Source organism: Equus przewalskii, chromosome 7 (assembly GCF_037783145.1).
Source record: "Equus przewalskii isolate Varuska chromosome 7, EquPr2, whole genome shotgun sequence".
Taxonomy (NCBI): Eukaryota; Metazoa; Chordata; class Mammalia; order Perissodactyla; family Equidae; genus Equus; species Equus przewalskii.
Genome location: NC_091837.1, coordinates 38106584 through 38130861, shown reverse-complemented (window position 1 = coordinate 38130861; position 24278 = coordinate 38106584). Strand labels below are relative to the sequence as shown.

The window sequence follows — 24278 nt, the reverse complement described above, 5'->3', positions numbered from 1 at the left end:
ACTCCACCAATGTGGGTCTGCACCTCACACACGCCCTGCCCTGCATAGGCAGACCCACTCACCTGGCTGCAGAGGTTTGAGGCACCTTGCCTATGTGGACCCACAAGTTGCCTGTGGGCTTGAGGTTGGGTGGAGCCAGTCCTTAGGGCCAGCTGCCTGCCCTGGCTGAGCTGGCTCTCGTGGGTGGGGCAGACTTCTGTGCTAATAGGCCAGGGGAAGAACTCCAATGGCATCTGCCAGAGCTCTTGTCAGCATGCCTGTACTAGGTCACAATAATGGCTGCCATCAATGTCTCAGTCCCTGGGGAGGTGGTCCTGGCCTGGGGAGGTCCCACCTCTCAAAGATGCACCCAGAACCTATCAAGTGAGTCTCTTTTCATCAAAGGACTGTGCACTTTTCTTTCTGGTGATATTAGATTGCTTTCTGAAATGGGTGAATTTGTATGTGGGCCCTTTAATAGCAGGCTTTTTTTCCCTCTTATGTCCAATAGCTTTTCTAGGGGTATTCCCCATTGTAGTTAACAGCCAGCAAAGCCAGATATTATGACACTTGTCTCTGTTGTGCTGAGTCCAAAAGCTGCTTATTGTAGTAACACTCTCCTGCTCAGATCACCCCCTCCTCCAGGAAGGCTCGTACATTATGATTGCTCTCGGTTAACCATGAAGCCTCATGGCTTGAAGGTGGCTTTTTCCTCTCCAGAAAGGAATTTCTGCCCCTGCCACCTGTCAGCTCTGTCATTTATTGTGTGTGGTGGGGTGGTGTTTATACAGTTTTCAGTTCTCTTGTGGGGACAGTTGTCTCAAGAGTAGTTGTAAATTTGTTGTGTCCATGGAGGAGGTGAGTTCAGAGTCTGCCTATGCCACCATCTTGACACTGTCTCTGGAGCCTCTTTAATGAGGGTTCTAATCCCATTCCTGAGGGCTCCGTCCTCATGACCTAGTCACCTCCCAAAGGCCCCACCTCCTAATACTACCACCTTTGGAAGTTAAGATTTCATCCTATGAGTTTTTGAGGAAAGCAAACATTCAGACTATAGCAATGGACAAATGAGGGCAAGGAAGAGGAAACTTCTCTGTTTTAATTAGAGAGTGCTCTGTCCTGCATTGAGAGAGGACATCAAGTCTGCTATAGTACTTCATCCTTTTCCTAACATTCTCAGCTTTCTGATCCAAGGCTAGATCATCAACAAAACTTGAACATATGTTTATGGCATCAGCAAAGCTTTTAAAAAGTTTGATATTTTTATAAAAGAATTGAAGTGATAATCAAGGGAAAAATCTGACCTTGTTGATCTTCCTTACTCAAATGTGTGCAGTTTGATACTGTTTCTGTTTGAATTACGTTTGAAGGTAGAGGCAGGAAACCATAATTTTTTTCAGTAACTATGAGTACTAAAGACCCTGATCTCATTTGAATGTAACTGATGACCTAGATTCGAAAATATCTCTGAGTTAGCACTCAGCCTTTATTTTTGCTTTATATACTATTCGAATAACCTTCTTGACTTTGTTTCTTAGATTAAATGCAACCAATTGAAGAGAATGAGAGGTGGAGGAATTTCATGGTGATTTCCTCCAACAACAGTGAGAATGTGACAGCTGACAGCTTAGGAAGGATAGCAGACCTAGTACCAAAGGCAGAATTCAATAAGCACAACAGTTTAGGACCATTTATGATTGGGTCGAAATTGCGTTACACACATGTATAGTATCATAGAACAGCACAACCTCAAAGAAAAGTTACATTTTATTGACATTACTCAGTTCAATCACAGAAAAGTGTGCTATACATTATTCTTTTAATGGTAGAAATAACATTTAAAAATCATTCATAGGGGTGTGCTTTAGATTTTATGGAAAATAAGCTTATATATAGTATTTTATATATTAATAATCCAGGTTAATGTACATTAGAGTAGTATCATCCCTTTGTGAGGGGGAAGGAGCAAAGAAGCATTTCTACATAACACAGAGAACAAGAAGACACACTATGGGGTTCATCTCCAATCTGTGATGCAGGCTGTCTGGAAACATGCCCGCAGCTGCCTTCCCTTTAACTCCTTGCTTTCTTCTCTGCTTGTTAAGGTCCTGTCCCTCCTCACATCTAATATTGAACCCATCACCAGACCAGCAGTCCTCTCAGCAGCTCAGGGAAAATTCTACTGAAGGCCAAGTATTGCCTCCTCCAGAAGACACTGTGACTCTCAGTGGATCTTGAGCAACCACACTCTGTGCATCTGAAGACATGGCTTCTTTTCTCTCTCTCATCATTCATCCCTTTAAATTGTTCTCCAACTTAGCAAGGATTTACAATCAGAATTTGCTTCTTCTTTAAGCTTTATCTGTAGCTATTAAAAACAGATAAACTTACAAATTATGTTTCTTTTATTCCCCTTGGGGATGCCACTCTTCAATATCTGGCATGTTTCCTGTGGCTGATGGTAGGGTGAAATTTTCCAGTGGCTGGATCTGCCACTCAGACTCATCTGTGGGGGGAGGTAAAATGTTTTCATCAGTCAATGGCTTGGGTCTCAATAATAGCACTATTCTTGAAGCGTTGATTTGGTCTTGGTTTATCCTATAGTCCAAAAGCATGGTGAACACACACACACACACACACATGCATGCACATGCACACTCTACTTATTCCACAAAATACCTTGGGGCTTTGAGTCTCTTTTCCTGTACTTCTCCATTTGGATAAATACACAAAGATTGATCATACCTTCTGCAAATAGTCACAATTTTCTTCTGGCCTTTATTTATCCCCACATAGGAACAAAATGGATTAATTTTTATTTTCTTCTTTGAAATTTGTAATTCTAAGGTGTGAGGAGTTCTCACCAGGCAGGGATTTTCAGGGCAGTGGGATACTGAGTGATCAAAGACAACTAACAGATGACTTTATTATTGGAAACTCAGAGGTAGTTATTTGACATTTATACTTTATACCCTGCCTACTTCCAAAAAGATTTGAGATGTAATACAATAAAGCAGGCAGGCCAGAGGGAGTAGGGTGAGCAGAGATTCTGTATGGCAGTGCAGGACAGGTAAATTCAGCTGCAGCAATTTATTAGCACCTTTGGCTTACAAAGATTCTGTAGTTTCTGCTCTGAGTACTTGCCCTGGTACTTTAACTTGTAGAAATTGGTTGAAATGGCCTCCAGCCTCGAAAGGCTACCCCAGTGAGATGCTTGCTAATCTATAGGAGAACAAGATTTTGCCTTAGCCCAAAGCTCTCAAATTTGTTTGCTGTATATGCTTTGTATTCTGTCCTTCTTTTTAGTACATTATTTTATCTCTCTAGTCATAAAAGTTGTACCTACAGCAAGGCTGTTCACTTGGAACTGAGGATTACAAACACTAGTTAGTGGGATAATCCATATACGTGTTAGGGAAGGAAAGGACAGTCGAGAGCATTAATGTTTAGTGGTATGTCATGTTATTTTGTCACTTGACAATATTATCCCTGTGGTTCCTAAAATCAGGGGTCAGTACTGGTAACTGTTGCAGAAGATCATCTTTTTGAATGCCTCCCTGAGCTCTGGGTTCCGGAAGGCATATATAAAAGGGTCGATGACTGCATTGCACATGATCAACATGCCATTCACCTGGAAGAGGGACATGTAGCAGACACAGTAAGGGTTATTTGGGCAGAATGTCATTAAGAGGACATGAAGGACAAAAGGGGCCCAGCAGAAGATGAACACCCCGAGCAGGATGGTCAGCGTGATGGCCCCTTTCATGTTGCCTCTAGAGAGGGTTGAGATCTTCCTGGCATGGGAACGGGCCAGCAAGAACATGTGCACATAGAGGCATAGGATAAAGACCAACATGAGAGGGAACAGCGAGGTGAAGGTGATCACTGTGGGGATGTGATGGGAGAAGATCACCATGGCGATGCCGCTGCCCAGGCAGCACGTCCAGATGACTATCAGGACAACAATGGCACGGTGCATGGTCACAATGCTGTGGTACTGCAGAGCATGGAAGATTGTGATGTAGCGGTCAACGGCGATCACAGACAGGCTGAAAATGGACCCAAGTAGGGAGAGGATGAACAGAGAGTCAATGATGTCATCGGCTGTGGTTTCAAAATTGCTACGAGGCTTGAGATAACCTGTGTTTCTGAACATGATCAGGATATTTTCCAGGATCTTATATAGGCTGCCCAACATATCAGAAATGGCCAAGCTGCAAATGAAAAAGTACATTGGTGACTGGAGATTCTTATTCTTGATCACAGCCAGAAGGATCATCAGATTCTCCAAAACCCCAATGATGGATATTGTGAAGAATATCTCTTCTGGCAAAACCACAAGAGGACAGTCTGAATTATTTCTTGCTGTATCATTGATGTTTTCATATAGATTGACAATGTGCTTCATTTCTCCTGCTTGTGGTTAAGACCAGGGATGTTACTTGGACTAGACAGGAAACTTGATTGATTCTTTAGAATTTTTTCTTCTTTGTAGTATTTGCTGGAGATCTGAGGTTAAAAACCACACATCCACCTAAAAAAGAATATATAGAAATAACAGTTGCAAAACAGACTACAAAATAAAAAGCTACGTCAGCTTTAAGAAAGCTCTATTGCCTCAACTAAATATAGTGGTGCAATAATTTAAATAAAAGTTTACTAGAACCTCATCTTAACTGCTCTGTGAAAAACACCTTTAGTGGAATTTTGAGCCCAGAGATAAAAATAAAGATTATCTTTGGCCTCTCCCCCTCCCTCTCCCCATCCTTCTGAAGAACCCAATTGTATGTGAGATAGATTAGACTGAGAAAAGAAGTAAAAGAAATGAAAGGCCTGTGCAGAAACAGGAAAGCACACGACTAACCTTTTTCAACTTGGAGGTGGTGGCCAGGTTCAGTGGATGGATGAGATGTTTAGGTCCTTTCTTTTCCACTGCTTGTCTTTCTGGGTTACTGCTGACCCTACGGCTTGTGGGATAATGGCAAAGGTATTGACACACCATTCCTGAAACTGACTATGCAATATGTGTTACTTCTATTTCAAAAGCAGAACTCACAGGAATGATATTTCCATAGATTTCCAATATTTTCAAGATTTCAGTAGGTTGGAATTGAATTATGGCAGCAGAAGAGTGCAGTTGCCCTCAAGCAGAACGTGCTGACTAGATCATAGTTGCACAGCTTTGAGAAGTCTGCTTCTGGTGAGAGCTTGTGGAATTTATACTGTTTCAGTTTCCAGATGGCTAGACACAGGCAGTTTTATGAAATGTATTAGATTTGCCTTAGCCATTGCAGCAGTTATAAAGATAAGGCCACAAATTATTTCTACTCTTCCTCTCAAGAGATGGAGCTTAATTCCCTGCTACTTGAGTGTGTGGGAAGCCAGCTGCTAGGTTGTAAGGTGGCCCTGGGGAGACTGAATCTAGGAGTGTAGCTCTTGATCCAAAGTCCATAGGGCACTCATTACTGTCTTACACTAAGGGTTTTCCTGGAAAGGAACTAATTTCCTCACAAAGGACTGGGATCAGAGGTCAAATATTAAGGTGGAAGTTTATGAGTTACGTAGGTAGATGATGAGGAAAGAAGTGGAGTGACAGGTTGAAGCTGCTGATAGGGTTCCACCAAGGCTGACCAATCCATCCCTTTTGGCCTGGGATTGAGAAGCCTGCATCCCGGGCACCTCCTCAGTCCCAGGCAAACTGGGATAATTAGTCACCCTAGTTCTACCTACTTAGGCCCTGGGAAGTCTGTATGCCGGCAGAGTCCACACATGCTGGAGAAGATGGGACCTGTGATGGTTAATTTTATGTGTCAACTTGACTGGGCCCGGGAGTGCCTGACATTGGCCAAACATCATTCTGGGTGTGTCTGTGAGGGTGTTTTTGTATGAGATTAACATTTGAATCACTAGACTGAGTAAAACAGATTGACATCCCCAATGTAGTCAGGCCTTATCCAATCTGTTGAAGTCTGAGTAGAACAAAAAGGCTCCCACAGGAAAGGGGAGCTCCTCCCACCTGACTGATGAGCTGGGGAAGTGATCTTTTTCTGCCTCTGGACTCCAACAGAAACATCAGCTCTTCCTCTAACTCACCAGTTCAGATAATTGAGTTTAGTTAACAGAGGGTCATTGTAAAGTCTTAATCAAGTGACAGTGTTTTCTACAAGCAATACCTAAGTGGGAACAACAGGGGCATAGAAATTTAATATAACTTATTACCCCTGCTGGGCTCTGAGAAGGGCACTAAGACAATAAGAAAATAGTACATGTCGATTTTTGTTGCAATTTGGGTTGGGGTGGGGAATGGTCTGTCTGGTTTCTTGCATATGTTGTTACCCCTCACAACTTTGAGAAAGGAGTACAGTGTGGCAGTTAAGAGGTGGCTCCACTACACACCTGGCCAGAGTGTGGCGTTGGCAGTTACTTAACCTTTCGGGATGGTTTCCTCAATTGTCAGATGGGGATAATAACAGCACCTACCTTGCGTGGTTCTGAAAATTAAATGAGTTAGTGCACGTGGAGAGCTTAGAATGGTGTCCAGTACGCAGGAAGCAGTCATAAACACCTATTAGAGTCATCACTCCCTTCAACCAAGAGTGGGGTTACACACCACCTGTAGCTCCCCACTCCAGGGTGGCAGCAATTCATGAATTTGCAGTAACAGTGGCTGATTGATGGCCTGTTGAAAGTGGTCCCATGGACTTCACTGATTTCTATTTAAATTCAAGACCATCCTGTGGATTTACAGGATTGGCAGCAGCAGATCAGCAATGCACGTTAACTGAAGCTGGGTTTCAGAACCCCAGCTTCTTAAGATGTGCCAGAATCTCTTTGAACATTTCTTTTTTTATCAATGCCTCCATCAAATGCATTCAAGATTAAAAATATATACCAAATCTGATCACATTTATGGACTCAGGTTTAAGACAGGGGTCTCTGTCTAGACAGGGTTTCCATAGGTGGTTCATGATGGGCACAAGCCTTGGGCCCTGCATTAGGGTTCTCCAGAGAAACAGAACCAACAGGAGATATATCTACAAGATCTCTTTATTATATTCACTTCTTTTCTGGGCTTACAGTTTACTGGGCAATAAATATCCACCCTTCAAATCCATGCTGCTTCTCTCCTTCCAATATTCTATTGAAACCTGCCTCTGGCTAAACTAAAGGAATGGTTCAGGACCCCAGCCTCTGCTAACCCACTCATCTCTTCCACTATGATCTCTCTTGGCACAAAACGTTTCATTAACACGACTAGCATTCATGCATTTATAGTCATATTCTACCTTTTAGGGTAGAGAAATTATATTTGATGTGGGAACACTATGTTTATAATTTTTTTTTCTCTTGCTGGGAAAGATTTACCCTGAGCTAAAATCTGTTGACAATCTTCCTTTCTCTCTTTTTTTCTTTCCTCCCAAAAGCCCCAGTACATAGTTGTATGGTCTAGTTATAAGTCCTTCTAGTTCCATGTGAGCCGCCTCCACAGCATGGCTACTGAAAGACAAGTGTTGTGGTTCCAGACCTGGGAATGGAACCTGGGCCACCGAAGCTGAGTGCACCAAGCTTTAACTGGTAAGCCATCAGGGCTGGTTCTGTTTTCTTTTAATTTGGCAGAGCCTACGTGAATCTAATGGGTATTTTAGCTATTTTAAGAAAGCAACGTGTCTGGTAAACATAAAAAGCAAAAAAACAATGTTAACTATTCATGGAATACTTATTTGAAAGTGCCTTTTAGACCATTGAAGATCTGGACTCCAGCGTGTGCTAAAGAACGGCTTTGCATCTCCCTCTGCCAGGGAGGGCAGATTAATAACCATCAGAGCTCTCCAGAACGTTTTCAGTCAGCTGGAACAATTGCTAAAATGATGGCCAAACAAAGCATTTTAGAAAAGACACCAAGAATTATTATTCTGAAATAAAGAGGCAATCAATTTATACTTAAGCTAGCAGGTGTTTTGGTTTTGTTTTTTTCTTTTCTTTTTCTTCCTGCTGACTCTAGCCTCCCCTACGTGAGTCAGTCATTTGATTCTCTGGCCTCATTTTGAGGGTAAGTTATTGATTGACCGGTTATTGGGCACACTCTCTAAGGGAGGCCACTCTCAGCCCAACTAATCGAGCTGCACGGTGGCTAAGTCTTGGTTTTCAGAGTGATGTTTAAATTTTGATCCTTCTTATATTGTTTTTCACCTCTGGGATTAATTCCTTGCCTGAACACCAAGCTCCTCCATCTTGAGCTTTAGTAACCAAGATCTTAAAAGGCTCCAACTCTGTGGTGTTGCCCTGGGAGGCAGAGATGGGAAGGTGAGTGATGAAGGAGAAGCAAGGGACGTCCTTCACAGCTGTAGAGTCTGCACCTAGAAACAATCTTTGCTGACTCACTTGCGCTGAAGGGGTAGGTTTTGGGTGCAAAGTAGAGAATTGGGCGGCAATTATAATCACATGAGGACTACAGGGAAAACAAAAACCAACTTTATTTTTTGGCTGGATCTAGGGGAACATGAAAACATGAATCATCAGAGTTCGTGGTACCACAGGGGCAAACAAATGTGGCCCCAACTACTGTTATGTGGCCCAACTTGCCGGATGCTCTTTGCAAAAGAGAAGGGAGCATGGGCACCTGTAAAATGAGAGTTTTATATTGATTATTGGCTTTGACTAGAAAATGTAAAAAATACAATTTTTCAATTTTGAAAGGGTTCTAAGAGAAAGGAGAAGGCTCTATCATCTGTTAAATTTCTGTCATGTGCCAACCGATACTCTGCTACATGTTGTACATGGCATATCTCATTTTCATCCTGTCGCCAAAAATGTGAGGTGGTCACATTCTCCCCAGTTTGCATCTGAGGAGGTGAGGTGGAAAGGCCAAGATACTGAAGTTCCACAGGCTTTAAACTGTGGAGCTGGAATTTAAATCAAAGCCTATTTGGCTCCAAAAATGAATATCTGTTACAACAAATCAGTTAATCTTAGCGCTTCTATAAATATTCATCTGATAAGGATATTTTATTGGCTTTGGTAAAAAATAAAAACAATATAACTTATAAACCTTAAACCTGTATATCTGACTCATTCAGGATGGTTTCCCCAAGTTTCTCTCTCAAAGATAATTAAAGAAATTCAGAGAATGGAAAGACCCCGCAGTCCCCACTTTTGGTTGAGAAAAGACAGCGATGCCATGGGAGGCCTCGAGCAGAAAGGCTGCAAGCATCCTGGAGATGGTGGACTGTGTTTGGGGGGCTCCCCTGAACTTTTCTGATGATAAGTTAGCAACACTGAGCCAGCATGTTCTCTGTGCTGCTGGGGGGTTGTTGTGTTGCTCTTCTGGAGAACAGCAGGAAAGAAGAATAAGGTGGCTTACTCTTTTACTGAGTGGATGCGTAGTTTTTATTATAGGGTTTTCAGGCTTTTCCAGCTGATAGAGTTTTGTAAGCTCGGCTTTACAGAGAGCCAGCATGGGAAGTGAGCTCTGGGGTCTAAGGTGTGAGCTGTCGGGTGTGCCTGGGGCTGAGCTGGGTGGAGGTACATGTGTGAGGTGGAATTCTGGATTACCTCTGGATGATTTGAGAGCTTCTAGTTCCAATGCGTGGGGTTTTTTTCCCACACCAAGCAATTCTCTGACACCAGCTGGGTGTCTTACAATTCAATTCAATTCTGACACTATCTGCCTGGAGGTAGTATCACATCCTGCAGGTGAAGGACTCAGTCCTACAAGACTACTCCTCCACTTCAGATGCCAGTTGCAAGTTCAGGTTGTCATCTTTGCTTCTGACCCATTGGCTATAGATGGAATTTCCAACAACCCCCTCCTTGGGTTTGATTAATTTGCTAGAGCGGCTCACAGAACTCAGAGAAGCAGTTTACCTGCTAGATTACCAGTTTATTATAAAAGGGTGTAACTCAGGCACAGCCAGATGGAAGAAATGCAGAGGGGAAAGTATGGGGAAAGGGTGCGGAGCTTCCGTGGTCTCTGAGCGCACCACTCTCCCCAAAACTCCACGTGTTTACCGAGATAGAAGTCTTTCAAACTCCATTCTTTTGGGTTTTATGGAGGTTTCATCACATAGGCATGATTGATTGAATCATTGGCCATTGGTGATTGAATCAACCTCCAGCCTCTCTCCCCTCCCAGGAGGTCAGGGAGGTGGGACTGAAAGTTCCAATCCTCTAATCACATGGTTGGTTCCCTGGCAACCAGCCCCCATCCTTAGGTTACCTAGGGGCTTTCCAAAAGCCACCTCACTGACATAACAAAAGACACCCTTATTGCTCTCATCATTTAGAAAATTGCAATGGTTTTAGGAGCTCTGTGACAGAAAAGGGAAGACCAAATATATGTTTCTTATTATAAATCACGGTATCACAGAAGTCCTCTCAGCATCCCAGCTTCTGTGCTCCCTTCTTCCCTTGTTTTTACTAGATGCAGTTAACATTTTTATTTCATTCTTTGAATAAGTACTATAGTCATATATTTATATATGTATATATGTATGTATGCGGAGATAGGTATGAATAGTAAAAAGTCTCCTTCCCAACCCTTTATCTCATTAAAGTAATGCCCCATTACTACTCCTCAAAGAGGTAATCAATCTTCTTCTGGGGTTTCTTTATGAACATGCAAGCGAGTATGAAAATGTACATCATCTCCCAGTTGTTAGTTAGGGTGTCCGAGAAGCAGGTGACAAGATGGGATTAGAAAGGCCTGTAAAGAATGAAGGGGAAAGGCAGCAGGAGCAGGCAGGGGAGCCTTCTGACTAAGAGGCAGGCCAGACTCCTGGGGGTGGAAAGGGGGAAGGAAGGAGAATTGAGGAGGAAGATTCTCAGACTGTGGCACAGCTCTAAGAAAGTTTCGACGCGGCCAATGGGGAGTCCTAGAGCCAAAGGTGCCAATTAGAGGAACCCTAGGTCCTGCAGAAACAGGTTCTGCTAGTACTCCTGCTGTGCTAGGCCCCCCGACCCCCTGACTTTGTATTCAAAAGGTAGTATATTATACATACTGTTCTGTACCTTGTTTGATCTTGGAGACTTTTCACGAATTAGATGGATCACTTTTTCTTTTCTTCCTCCCTCCCTTCCTTTCTTTCTTCTTCTTTTTTGTTTTTTAAACCACTGCATGGTATTCCATTATGTGGATATGTCCTAAGTTATTCAGTCTGTTCCATCTTGATAGTCACTTGAGTTGTTGCAAACACTTTGCTGTACAAAGAATGTTATAATGAATAATCATGTAAATATATAATTTCTCATGTGCATGTATAAGTAGGATAAGCTCACAGAAAGGGAATTGTTTAGTGGAAGTGTATATTCATTGATGATTTTCATAGATATTGTCAAATTGCCTTCCAGAGGGGTTGTGCCAATTTACACATCCTCACCAGCAGTGCATAAGAGTGCACTTTCTCTCTATAGCCTCCTCAATGCAGGATTATCAAACTTTTGGATTATTGCCAATGAAACACCTGGCAGATTTTGACCTACATACTTGCCATGAATTTTATCACCTCCCTTTGTTATCCCAGTTGAACCATGCTCTCCGCCGTCTGGGCACTCTCATGGCATTTTGGCCTTTCCACTTTTAGCTTCCTATTTCTGTCTCAGTGCCCACAAACACACCAGACCTTTCCTGCCTCAATATTGGCTGCGAGAGGTGCCCAGCATCTCCTCTTTGGGCACAAACTGTCCTTATAACTGATTTGTGCTTCTATTTCTTGGTCTTGAATTCAAAGAGCCAAGAAAAAGAGTGGAAGAACTGAGTAGTAAAATAAGCTAATAACGATCTAGCAAAAAAGGAGAGATGAAAAATACGAAACAACAGTAAAAGCTTCAAAACCAACATGCAGGGGCAGGTTAGATTTTACGTAAATTAAAAGTAGCCAAGTGGTAGACTTTGTCCTGAATGGACCAGGGGCCTTATCATAAGGTTGTAATTCAGGGGCCTTAGCATAGGGTTGTAAAAGGGTATCTCCTGCTCTCGTAGGTTAGTGCCTCTGTGGCATCTTTGAAGTATTTTGAGTGTGATTCTAATTGCAGATCAAGATGAAGCTCATTGAAATGTCGGAGGCCATTCTTTGAAAGCGGAAGAGTTATTCAGACTTTGACCAGAGCTTAATGGCTCTGAATGAAACTTAAAAAGATGGACGGTGAAGAATGAGAGTGGAGCAGGGTGGAGGATGTAGGTTGGTCAATGAGCTTGCCAAACATCCCTATGGGCGGGATCCCCAATCTTCCTTCCCGCCCAGCATTCAACACCACCCAGCCCTGGCAGCTCCTGGCAGGAGTCAGTGTGGTGGTCAAGGTGTGTGTAGCTGATTGGCCCACCAGTAACTTTTACATGGTCACACCCCTGCAGGAAGATCTGAGCCCTTGCCAGTTCACACCTTTCCTCCCAGATGTTTGACTTGAATAGGGCAGACTACTTTGAAGGACTTCTCACAAAAGGGATTGAACAAAGGAACAAATTGAAAAGATTTTGTGCCTGTTGTGAGGAACTTTATAAGTGATGTTAATCTTCAGTCCATGTAGTGCAACATTCCGCCCTTCCCTGGTACCTGCCATTGGATGCCCAACGCTACCACTGGCCTTAAGCTGATGCTTTTTAGACATGACCACTATTGACTGCTGTGGAATGATCTGTGAAGGCTTCCACCTGATTTCTTATTGGGTTTAATTCTGTGTGACCTTCCAGAATTCATATTTTTGTATGATTGACAGATGGCCCAAAGTCAAGCATGTGTATTGTTATCCACTGTGGTTTGTGGGGTAATGAAGAGTCTAATTTGAAACAGTGCTAGTGTTGCTATTAAACGTCAAAGACGTAGTTCTCTTTCCCTGTGCCTTTGGATCCCTTAGAATCAACTGCAGCACGGAGAACTTCTCATTGGAAGCTCATTGATTTGTTTACTTTACTTTATGGCCCTATTGACATTTATACAGAACAGCATAATTGAATTGCTGAGCTAGAAGGGCCTTGAGAGCACCTAAGTTCAGCAGGTACGCTGCTGAGAATGTTTTCACTAAGGGAGTTTTTCTTTTTTGCTTCTCTTTCTTACCAAATTGAAAAAAAGTTTTATATGAACTATTGTAGCTTTCACCTCCCCCCCTTAATGTAATAGTAATCTCAGCCAGTTTCAACTGTCACTTGTGTCATCCTTATTATTTTTATTTACTCTGAGGTTTGATATAAGTGTATTATCTAGCTGGCTAGGGAAAACTCAGTTGAGATTACTAACAAAATAGGATACTTGGAGTTTTATAAACACAACTTAATGGACACTAATTTTTCTCAAATTACATTATATGATGCAAATGAAGATAAAAGACTCAGTCACTGAGGTGGAAAGGATGAATCTGTAGGATACTTAGGTCTGCTGTCCTGTTTAACTATATTCCAGAGAAATGGTAGACTTTTCTGGGAACGGAGCTGGATATGTTGATAAGAATACAGCTAAGGATGTTCATCAGAGGGTTACCTAAAAGATGTTAAATCTGATCTCCAAACACTTGATCATAATGAGGAATTTGGCCTCCGGAGGAGTTCATATTTTTAGTGATGATATATCTTTGGGTCTCTGCTTACTCATCTATTTTTCTCCTTAAAACAATTTCTAATATTCTTCGAAATTTCCAATATTCTTGAAAGAGAAATCTGAGAAATAGCGGTGTGTGTGTGTGAGAGAGAGAGAGGGAGAGAAATGACATATTAAGATCAAACTAAGATTTGATCTTAGTTAGGGACAGTTGACCTTCTGGGTATTACTAGAAAGTCTTATTTCCAATTTATCCTAAAAATACAAAAACTTTTTGTGAATGTTAATTTTTGTTTTAGTCTAAGAGAAATAATCGTGGAAATCAAGAAAAAGCATCAAAGAAATAGATATCCTTAACCTTTGTCATCTTCAGTTTCCTCATATGTAAATGGAGACAATGCTGCTTAGCTCACAGAGTTCCTAGAGATCTTGCCTTACGGTTGGGTGTATATATGATACTATATGTAAATTACCCAGGCCAGAGCCAAGCACGCAGTGTGAGCCTGGTAAAGTTTATTCTTCTTCAGAGAGTTCTCATCGCCTGCAGAATAAAAGTCCATTTTAAAATACTTGGCATTTCAGGCTGTCTTCAGTCTGTTCCAAACCCTTGTTGCAGTTCACCTTAAAGATGAGTTCTAGATTGTCCACTGCACAGTTTCATTTCTACCGCCACCCCCGAAATAGCTCCAGATTTCCCCTCTTTCACAAAAGCACAAAATAGTTTCTAACTGCTTTGTTTAGCTGAACAAATGCCTTTAAATAAAACAATATTAAACAACTGCTTTTCTCTTCCAGATGAAGAATTTTAAACCTACTTCATATCTTTGGATGGATGCTCTGAAGCTTTCTTTGGCTCACCTGGCTCCTCTTACTGCTACCTCTGGGAAGCAGGTGACCCAAGCCTGACAGGACCCCAGGGCTGCCTTGAGCATGCCAGGCAGCTTTTGGTCTCTGACTTCGTGCTTTGTGCACTCCACAGTGGAACTCAGTCCCAGAGGACGCGGGGTGTTAGCTGGGAGCAGTTGTTATCTAAGAGGTATGGTGGGAGTTGGGGGATGAGAAGGAAGAGGAAAGGAAAGCGTTAGGATCTTTTGGCTTTAATCCAAGTAATTAAATAAAGAATTGGCATTTGTGAGCACCTTCTAGGATCCAATTTCAGGTTATGTGTGGTTGGAAATAAAAAAGATAGGAAACACCATAGCACCCAGCAAAATCGAGCTGAGGAGAGAAGACATACACACCTTAGAAAGGGAAGAGGGAAGGTGTTGGTGGCTTGCTAATCTGAGTAATGCTGCTCCGTGGTGTACACGATGAGAAAGGATTGACTTTACCTGCCAGAGCTGTAGGTAATTTACCGTGTACTATGTAGAGCAAACATGTGTTTAGCAATTTTAATTAATACTCTAACAGATAAAAAAGCAAACTCCCAATTCATCAGCACGTGCTTAAAATTCTGTCCTTTAAAGGCAGGTTGATTTTGCCATGGCTTCTCTTACAATGGTCTCTGTGGTAAAGGTCAGAGGGGCTGCTCAGTAAAAGACATTCTCCCTTAATGCTCCAATTAAATATAAGAGGTAGGTGCTAGTCCTATTTCCTGCTCCCCCACCCATTTCATACATAAGAAAACTGAATCTGGGAGAGGTTCAGTAATTTGCTCAAGTTCTACCCACTTACTTGTTTGCCTGGCTCCAAGGCCCATTTTTTTCTCCTTTATTCCAAACAGCCTCTGCAGGCTGAGCATGAGTGGAAGCAGGAGGATTCTGGCCCACTAGGCTAGTCTGACTGGGTAGCAGTCCTGCCCCCACAAGCACGTGGGCGTTTAGGGCTCATGTTAGTTTGAGCATAGAGCTGCAGGAGGAACCAGGGCCTGGAGGCTTCTCGACTCTATGGCTGTTTTGGTGTAAAATAAAATAAAATAAAAAATAGCACCATAAGACTTGGGGATAGTATTAATCTGTGCTCTTGGAAAGAAAAAGCGAGGAGAAATTCCAACAATAGGTGAATTTCTAGTTCACTTACTAAACCTGGGCTGTCGCAACAGCCTTTGCTAGCACCGAATCACCCTTACCAGCTGTCGATTTTCTGGATTTCACTAAATAGAAGCATTTATAACTCTAAAGACTGACTATTCACGTGGCACTGCTCATTAATGATAGACTACGGCTGATCTGAACCCAGTGCACACCCTTCTTTGACCTCTGTCTAAAATCAATCACGAGAGGCCTTCAAGCGACCCTGTGTTTGGGGTACGAGGCAGCCTCATTCTTCTCTTTCCCAGTGTGTGGTAAAGGCGGCAGCGCTCCCCAGTGTGAGCATTCAGCCATCAAGGATGCCTGTCTATGGCAGGTGTAGAGAGCCTTTAACACTTGACAGGGCTCTGTGCTTACAGTATTTCTTGTTTGAGAGTCACAAGAAGACTGAAATTAGGCAGGAATGACAATGTACCCTATCGTAGGACAAGGAAATGAGGGTCCTAAGAAGCGAGCTTTTGCCCAAGTTTACACAGCTGGAGAGGTTCTCTGCACGTGTAGGGTATCTCTCCTTCCCTCCTCACCCTGACCCGTGACCTTCCACCACCTCTAATCCTCCTCACTTGAAGTTTTACTCCACTGGCCCGCACCTCCTCCAAGACCCTTCCTGCGTCTCTCCACATTGACCTTTCCCCGCCGTCTCAGCAGCAGCTTCAGAAACGCTTGCTGGCTTGACACTTTGCCACTTGAACATGTGCTAGGTCGTTTTAGCCTCTCTTGTTTGCACCATTTATTTTCCCACCAAGTCAGGGTCCATGTAAGTCTTCCATGCGTTGCTAACACACTGCTTAACTTAGCACGTGCATATTTTGAGTTAAGCACTTACTTTAAAGCCATGTTCTAAATTTTAATAGCATGGCTCCTCATAGCCAGAGAGCAAAGCACAAACTTCTTACAATGACAATTGACACCTTTTCGACACCTTCTTTCTTGTCTCTCACCTCTCTGAGCCCAAAGTCCACCTGGGTTCCACCTACACCAGAGCCTCTCTGTCTGCTCATATGCTTCTCCGCTTCGAGCCTGTGTGTGTAGAGTGATTTTTGTGTGGCGTCCCTTCCCCACTTACTTCTTCACCTTTTCGTGTTTAGCACGCATATCCCTTTCTCTGCGCAGACTTTCCTAAACTGCTTCTCCTCTCCCAAAGGAGCCTGAAGGAGCTTCCCGTGCATGTTCCTATGTTCTGTTTGTCCTTATTTCTCTGATGGCATTACTCACATTGAAACACACTGTCTTCCCTCATAGATGGATTCTGAGTTCTTTAGGATAAAAACTGTCCCTGCCACCTGTGTACGCCCAGAGCCCAGCCAAGAACCTGTGAGAGGGCAATTGCTGCTGGAGCAAAACTCCACCGAAGGATGGAGACTGTTCTGTATCGCTCTACTCTGTATCTCTAGTGGGGCTCTCCCTCTAGAGGGGGGCTCCCCCTCTCTAGCCTAGGCTAGAGTTTTCAAAAGGCAGAATTAGGGCGCCCCTCTCTGTGTCCATGGCCCCTGGAGCTCACAGCAGGCACTGACTGGTGCTTGCAGCAAGGCCTGGCACCTCAGTATCCAGTGGACTTTTTGATCAATGCTGGAAGGAGAGAGCACGGCTTCTAACCACCACTTCTGTACTCCTGCTCGGGGTCCTCCTCCCAATCTTGCTCAAGGCCTTACTCTCACATCCCCTTCTTATCTCTTTACTATTACTACCTCTTTTGGGCTTCGCATATGTGTATATGTGTATGCGTGTACATGTGTATGTATGTGTACATGTGTGTATGTCTGCACGTGTGTATGTTTGGGAGGAGAATAGGTAATAGAGTTATTTCAAGACAGCCTAGGGAAATATAAGTATGAATAGCTGTTTTTATAAAAAGACTGAGACCTCTGTTCTGGAGAATGTATGTCCCCATGACAGAGCCAGCCAAGCAAAGTGTCTGACGTCTGCAGTGACTGCACAGCTTTCCAAATGACGACTGCTTTGGAGGAGTTATATGAAAATAAATGCATTTTTAACTTTCATTTATCCTACACCTTGTATTGCTGCCAGTGAAGTCAGAGGACTACTGAACTAATGGATGAGAAAGGCAGAGAGTGTACACTGCCCCAGAACCACAAACAATCCAGATGCTTGCATCCAAAGAGCTGCTTAGACACTAATACCAGAGCACAGGATGCCAACCACATGCCAGCATTCCTAGTCATCACGGCAGCAAAACTATCACCCATGTGAAAACAGAAAAGTTAATCAGGTCAAAGGGTGGCTTTCATGAAGGGATCAAAGAAGCATGATTGTTTTTCACCTCTAATTCCACTGGGGAGAAAAATGGCCACAGTACTTGAATAGAGCTTGATGATCATTTAAAGACTGGGAACACAGAGAAGCCAATAAATTCACCCAGAGGGAAGGTTGCTTCAGTTAGACAAACAATTAATAGATTTTATTGTTATAGTTTAATTAGGAAAAAAATATACTCCCTCAGGAAGGATGAAAGACCGTAATAAAAAGATGAACTCTTAAGAATTCTACATAACCTTTTCTTCAATTTGTTCCTAACTGCTCTATTTATGATCCCAAGGCACTTAAGAACCTGAGAAAGTAATAGAAAATGTACTTACCTTCAGCTCTGAAGCAGGAACTTTCTGGCCAAGATGACTAAGAACAAATGAAATTTGAAAGAAGAGCAAGCAAACAGACCTTGGGCCAGGAAGCGCCGGAACATACGCATCACTGGGAGAGACAGTTCGTTTGTTATCATAACCTTGAATAAATGTCATATGAAATGAACTGCATATTTCTGGTAATGTGAAGTTAGAGAAATGGAAAGAAACAGATTAAGACACAGTTTCCCTGGGCTCAGCTAGACAAGGTTGCTTCCAATGTTTATGATGAGGTTTATGGCATATTATGGGATTGTAAGCTTGCTTGTTTAAAACCTCATTTTAGAGTTGCATTTGGTTTTCCATCTAAGGAATTCAATAAACTGAGGTTTTGAGGAAACGGTTTTGGAATAATTTGTTTTAAAACTTCCAGCAAACTTCTCAAGACATCTTGTAAACATTTGGCTCATTAACCTCATTAAGAGGAAGCAATTAATCCTCTTATTTGTGTTTCACAAGACTAAACAGTGAGACAGAGGGAATTGTGTGCTCAAGGGCACTTAGAGCACATGCCAAGATAAGGAGAGAACCCCCACGTTCTGCCAGTTTATCTTGTCACAGGACTTCACAGCAACCACTATCAAGAACTCCATCATTCAAAGCAAAATTGCTAAGTTTCAGGGTCCAACAGTGTTGGTTTTCTGTTTGCCACTGCCTGCAGGGAAGGACCACTGTTGGTGTCAGGCACATCGACCTGAGTGTTTAATTGCAACATGGGGCCCAGTTTGGGGATGGACCTGGGGCTTAGGGGCAGAGTCCAATTCAGTGGCCATTTCTAAAAATATCAGTTCCAGCCCCAAGCTGGAAGATGATCACATGTGGGTGGTAGAAAGGACTGAGGACAGAGGTCTGATTTGATTTTCCAGGCAGGGAAACTCATTTTTAATAAAGTGCCTTTCCTCTGGCCTGGCCCTCACACAAAGCATGTTCTCCCCGGGTGCTGCTGGGTCCAGGGTCATTCCAGGCTTAGGATTGTTTATGAGCAGTTGTGTGCCCAGCAACATGCCCGGGGGCTCAAATGAGGGTAATCCACAGGCCTCTTTCCCACCAGAGCCACATAGTTGAAAGAGTGTATAATAGCTGGGAAGTTCCTCCAGAAAGCCACTGTTTGTGTTATTTGGAAAAGAGGAGACACCTTGATTTCAACCTTCAGACTTGCAGCATCACAGAATCTTTGTCAAAGGTCTGTGGATCTGATTAGCTAGTTGCGAAAACTGGTGGCAGGACTCAGGGAGTGGGCCCCAGGGCAGGTTGGCAGACGGAGGGGGTATTGGAACACAGGACGCTCTCTGGAGAAGGCAAGCCTCAGGGGGCTCCCTCTGTGTGGAGACCTGTGCAGCTCAATTTAGGAGAGATGAGAGAGATTTCGGGGAAGAACAAGGTGGCCTAAGGCTTTGGTTAAGCCTTAGGAAAAGAGTGGGTTTGCTATTTCAGTTCTTCCTTTTTCTTGGCTCATGTCCCTCCAATTATGCAAGGAAATAGGGCAAAAATCTCTTGGAGGGAGCAGAGTAGACATGACATTAGATTTAGAGCCGGAAGACATGGGTTAGAGTTCTAACTTCCAGGGGTCTGGGTCTCCAGTTTCCTCAAGTAAAGTGGGTCGTTGGGAGGATTAAATGAGACTAGGTTTGTGAAAGTGCTTAGGGAACTGTAAAATCATACACCAATCTCTGTAGTTCTTATTAGAACTTGGTCCAAAATATTATTAAAATAGTGGTCATTTTTTAAGAGATATCTTAGAGAGAGAGAAATTCGGTCAGCTTGTGAACATTTAAAAGCAAACTTGGGAGCTGAGGTGCTGGTAGAACAGCTGTAGCAGTGGATGTTACAATTGCAGCACATGGTCCATCACCAGCCCATTTCTTTCCTCCAGAGAGTTGATGGAATGAGGGAACTCCAGAGAGCGTCCAAGGAACTCCTGTGTACACCCTGTATTCTCTTATACAGTCCAGCAGCTCAGCCCCTTTTCTTCTGCTATTCACAACTCCATCCTGTACTCAGTGTTATGCCTCCACTACAAAAAAGCTAAAGTTGTAAAAGAGAGTGAAAATGAGTCAGGGGAGGTGGACGGTGAGAAGGAGAGAGAGACACTGATTCAGGAGACAACTCAAGGAGGCAGATGGAATGGAGGACCAGGAAGAGACAGGGGCAAGAAAACACTCCTGTGTTTCTCCTTTGCTCACACACTCACGATACTTCTGACACCATACATGTGGATGATTTTCCACACATCAAGAAGTTCTCTGACTGGGTGTCCTACAATTCAATTCAGTTATGACACTGCCTGGAGAGAGCATCAAATCCCATTGGTTAAGGGTTCAGTCCCACAAGACTGCCCCCACTTCAGACGCCAATTGCAAGTCCTAGGTTGTCACCTGTGCTTTTCACTGACCGACTATGAATCTAGGTTCCCACAGCCTCCTCATTGGGTTGGATAATTTTCTAGAATGGCTCATAGAACTCAGAGTAATACTTACTTATGTTATTATAAAGGATATTATAAGGTATGCAGATGAACAGCCAAATGAAGAGATACATAGGTTGAGGTCTGGAAGGGTCCTGATCACAGGAGCTTTGTCCCCATGGAGCTCAGGTGCATCACCCTCCAAGTATGGAGATGTGTTCACCAACCCGGAAGCTCCCATAATCTTGTACTTTTAGGATGTTCATGGAGGCTTCATTACGTAGGCATATTCGATCATTAACTCAATCTCCAGCCACTCTCCCCTTCCTGAAGGAAGGGGGGCTAGGGCTGAAAGTTCCAAGCTTCTAATCATGACTTGGTCCTTCTGGTAACCAGCCCCTATCCTGAAACTATCCAGGAGCCCATCCAGAGTTGTCTCATTAGAACAAAAGACACTCATCACCTAGGAAATTCCGAGGGATTTAGGAGCTCTGTGTTAGGAACCTGGGTCAAAGACTGAATATTAGAACGAAAGACGCTTCTAGTGCTCTTATCACTTAGGAAATTACAAGGGTTTTAGTAGTCCTGTGCCAGGAACCAGGAAGAAAGATCAACATATATATTTTCTATTGTTTCACAAACTCACAAATATCTTTGCTAAAATATGCCATTGAAGCAATGATAATAACTTACATAGCATTTCTTATGTGCCAGCCACAATCATTACTCTAAGTGTCTTACATCTGTTGACATTTAATCTTCACAACTAACGTGGGAGGTGGCCTTATTGGCCCCATTTACAGATGAAGTTCAGAGAAGTGCAGTCACTAGGTAGAGAGATGATATGCACTTAAGATTTTATTCTGAGAATGGTGAGAAGCCACGGGGGTTTTAGACACAGGAGTGTCATGACCTAGTTCAGGTTCTAAGAGGATCTCTCTGGCTGCTCCATGGAGAATGGATTGTAGGGGTAAGAGGAGAAATGGGGAGCAGCTGTATAGATGGGGACCTAGTTGGAGTTGCTTGACGAGGGAATGGAAAGTGAGGAGGTGGAACAGCAAGTATGGACAACTACTTTCAGAAGTTTTGATGCAAGAATGTCCAGAGGGAGGGCTGGCATGAGTAAAGGTGGCATTCTTTTCAGGAAAGGATCTCCTGAGAAGGTTTGCGTATTGATGGGAACCTTCAGTAGGTGGGAGCAGACCCGGCGAGGCAGCTGACAGTGCTGGAGAGATTGCAGGACACGTGCTCTTGAGAAGGTAGGCGGGACCTCGGAAAGGAGTAGGGACACTTCTGCCAGAACGACGAAAAGGCACGTGGGAGCTGATGGCCCGGTGGTGGGAAGGTGAAGGCCTGCCTGCTTAAGTGCAGATTTTCTCATGGAGGTCTGAAGCAATGTTATTTCATTTGCTCTAACATTTGGATGACTCCACCAATATCTGAGCTACCCAGTGAATTAAGAGCATGTATTTGACATATGTGTAAGACCAAGAGGGCTCTCCAAAGTCATGCCACCCAGAATAAAGAGGGTCAACCACAGACACAAGCTTCCAACCATAAAACCAAAGGAAGCAAATTTCTTACAGTTTTAGATTTTTTTCCTATTTAGACTCCACTTCCAGTGTTAAAGGAAATATATTGAAATCCATTTGCAGAACACCTACCTGCACAAAAAACCCAGCAATAATGATTGACACAGAGTTAGTGCCCAATAAAAGATTCTTATTCTGCTCTTGACTGTTTTCTCACCCCCTTCTGTGTACTAGAACTCTCATGTACATTAGCCCATTTGATCCTGATAACAACCTCATACGTTCCATACAACAAGGCAGAGATTTATCCATTTGTTTACTCAGCACTCAGTCATGTGCACCACGTGCCTGGCACCCTGCCAGGTGCTGGGGAGGTGGATGTGTTTGACTAGTCCCTGACCTAGGAAGAGTTCATTATCTAGTTGGGAAGAAGGATCGCACAGGAATAAACGTGAGACACACAAAGGGTAAATGTGATAAGTGTGATATCCGGAGTATGTATAAGACATTTGGGAAATTCAGATGTCAAAGTGCCGGTTTCTCTATCAGGTGAGTGTGAGGACATCTTTCCATGTTGCTGAAGTTGCACTGTGAAGGGTAAACTGGATTTTGCTAAGCAGATGTAATTGGGAGAGCATTCCAAAAAAAGAAGGAAAGCAATGATAAAAGCACATACTTGGGGGCATGGTAAGGAGTGGTTAACAGTATGGACCATGAAACCAGACTGGCTGGGTATGGATCTTGGATTTGTAGCTGACTAGCTGTGTGATCTTAGACTAGTTGCCTAACTTTTCCAGGCCTTTATTTTTTAGTTTCCTTCTCTCTAAAAAGGATACTAATATTTCCTACCTGAGAGACACTGTGGTCACCAAACATCACATGCACTCTTTCTTTCCAGTGTCCCTTACAGTTAGGTTGGGACCCAGGGTGGCTTAGTTCTCATCAACAGACCGTGTGTGCAGTGATGAGTGTTAATTTCACACTGAGCCAGTGAATGCGAGCGCACCTCCCCAGCTGTGCTCCTTTTCTCTTTTGCAGGGGCTTTGGAGGCCACGTGTTCTATATGATAAAACCATAAGTGCCTCTGTCAGCCTGGGTCCCTGGGTGACACTGTGGAGAGAGCCCTCTCTGAACCACACTGCACACATAATGAGAAATAAAGCTTTATGTGCTAAGCCACTGATATTTTTGGGTTAATTTGTTACTGCAAGTCAGCCCTCCCTATCATAACTAATACATTACCAGTTAGTGTTCTTATATGGATCAAATGAATTAACACTTGAAAAGCAATTAGGACAACATCTGGCATTTTGTAAGCGCTATATAAGAGTTTGTTAAACTAAATGCAAGGATAGAGAATGGGGAATGATGAAGACATGGAGGGTAAGTAAATCCAGCATAGTTTGGATCATGAAAAAACCTTGGATGCTATATAAAAGACTCTGATTTTTAATTAGAGGAGCGTATTAAAAGCAGGTAAGAATTTTGGCATTGTGTGTAGAAAGAATAAAAAGGCAGTACCTTGCACGTAGTAAATGCTTAATGACGACTGGCCTTTGTGTGTCATGTTGCATTCTAATTGCAGAAGCTCCCTGACTGGTGAGTGGGGGTGGAGCAGGAAGCGTGGGAGTACCAGTCACACTGGGAAGCTGAAGACTGTTAGAAGGCTCGTATTGGATGATCTGGGGAGGAGGACGTGTGGTGGCAGCTATTTTTGAAATAGGGATTTGTACCTTAGTCCCTGTGTGTGCAGGGTACTGCCCTTGGGGCTGGGAGGTCACAAAGTAAAGAAAGTGTAAGAGTAGGTCATAGAGTCAACATGCTAGAATCAAATCATATTCTGCACTTTTGTCAAAGTAATCGATTTCAGTTTCAAGGTATTTATTTTGCTGAATGCTCATAAGAAAGGTGGTATGTGCACTCTTTCCCTGTAGGACAACACTCGGTTTGAAGTTCGAGCTGCATTAACTCTCCATATCTCTGCACTAGAGCCTCTTTTCGAATCTGATTAGTGAGGTGCTCCAAGTTCCCCCTTAAACCGGAAATGAAGAAGTTCTCAGTCAGCCACAGACAAAGTTGGACACGTGGATGGAAATTCCACACTCAACTGATGGCTGATGTTTCATTTGACATTACTAAGCAAAGAAACATTTATGTTTTAATGTCCT

The 24278-nt window shown here is 43.1% G+C and overlaps 1 protein-coding gene and 1 long non-coding RNA gene across 7 annotated transcripts in view; one reads left to right on the top strand and one right to left on the bottom strand.

Moving 5' to 3' along the window:
* The window catches only part of LOC139084799 (uncharacterized), a 109191-nt gene extending 90677 nt beyond the window's left edge, over positions 1-18514 (top strand). Inside the window, exons 3-5 of the long non-coding RNA XR_011542551.1 lie at positions 7404-7554; positions 14301-14541; positions 18093-18514. This is a non-coding gene — a long non-coding RNA (uncharacterized lncRNA). The remainder of the gene's footprint in view (positions 1-7403; positions 7555-14300; positions 14542-18092) is intronic.
* MC2R (melanocortin 2 receptor) lies at positions 1729-18227 on the bottom strand. Of its 6 annotated transcripts, none has more exons than XM_070629502.1 (4): positions 18133-18227; positions 10987-11175; positions 4844-4946; positions 1729-4513 (listed from the first exon to the last, which is right to left on the bottom strand). In XM_070629502.1, the coding sequence occupies exon 4, from the start codon at positions 4385-4387 to the stop codon at positions 3491-3493; it is 897 nt and encodes a 298-aa protein (XP_070485603.1). In that variant the 5' UTR covers positions 4388-4513; positions 4844-4946; positions 10987-11175; positions 18133-18227; the 3' UTR covers positions 1729-3490. The 6 variants fall into 6 exon arrangements, with proteins under 6 accessions (XP_070485603.1, XP_070485605.1, XP_070485604.1 ...); XM_070629504.1 differs by lacking the exon at positions 18133-18227 and adding an exon at positions 13864-14046; XM_070629503.1 differs by lacking the exon at positions 4844-4946.
* Positions 18515-24278: the final 5764 nt, after the last annotated feature.

Bases quoted from the DNA above. Each gene is read 5' to 3' on its own strand.
- MC2R (XM_070629502.1), bottom strand. From the start codon at position 4,387: ATGAAGCACATTGTCAATCTATATGAAAACATCAATGATACAGCAAGA.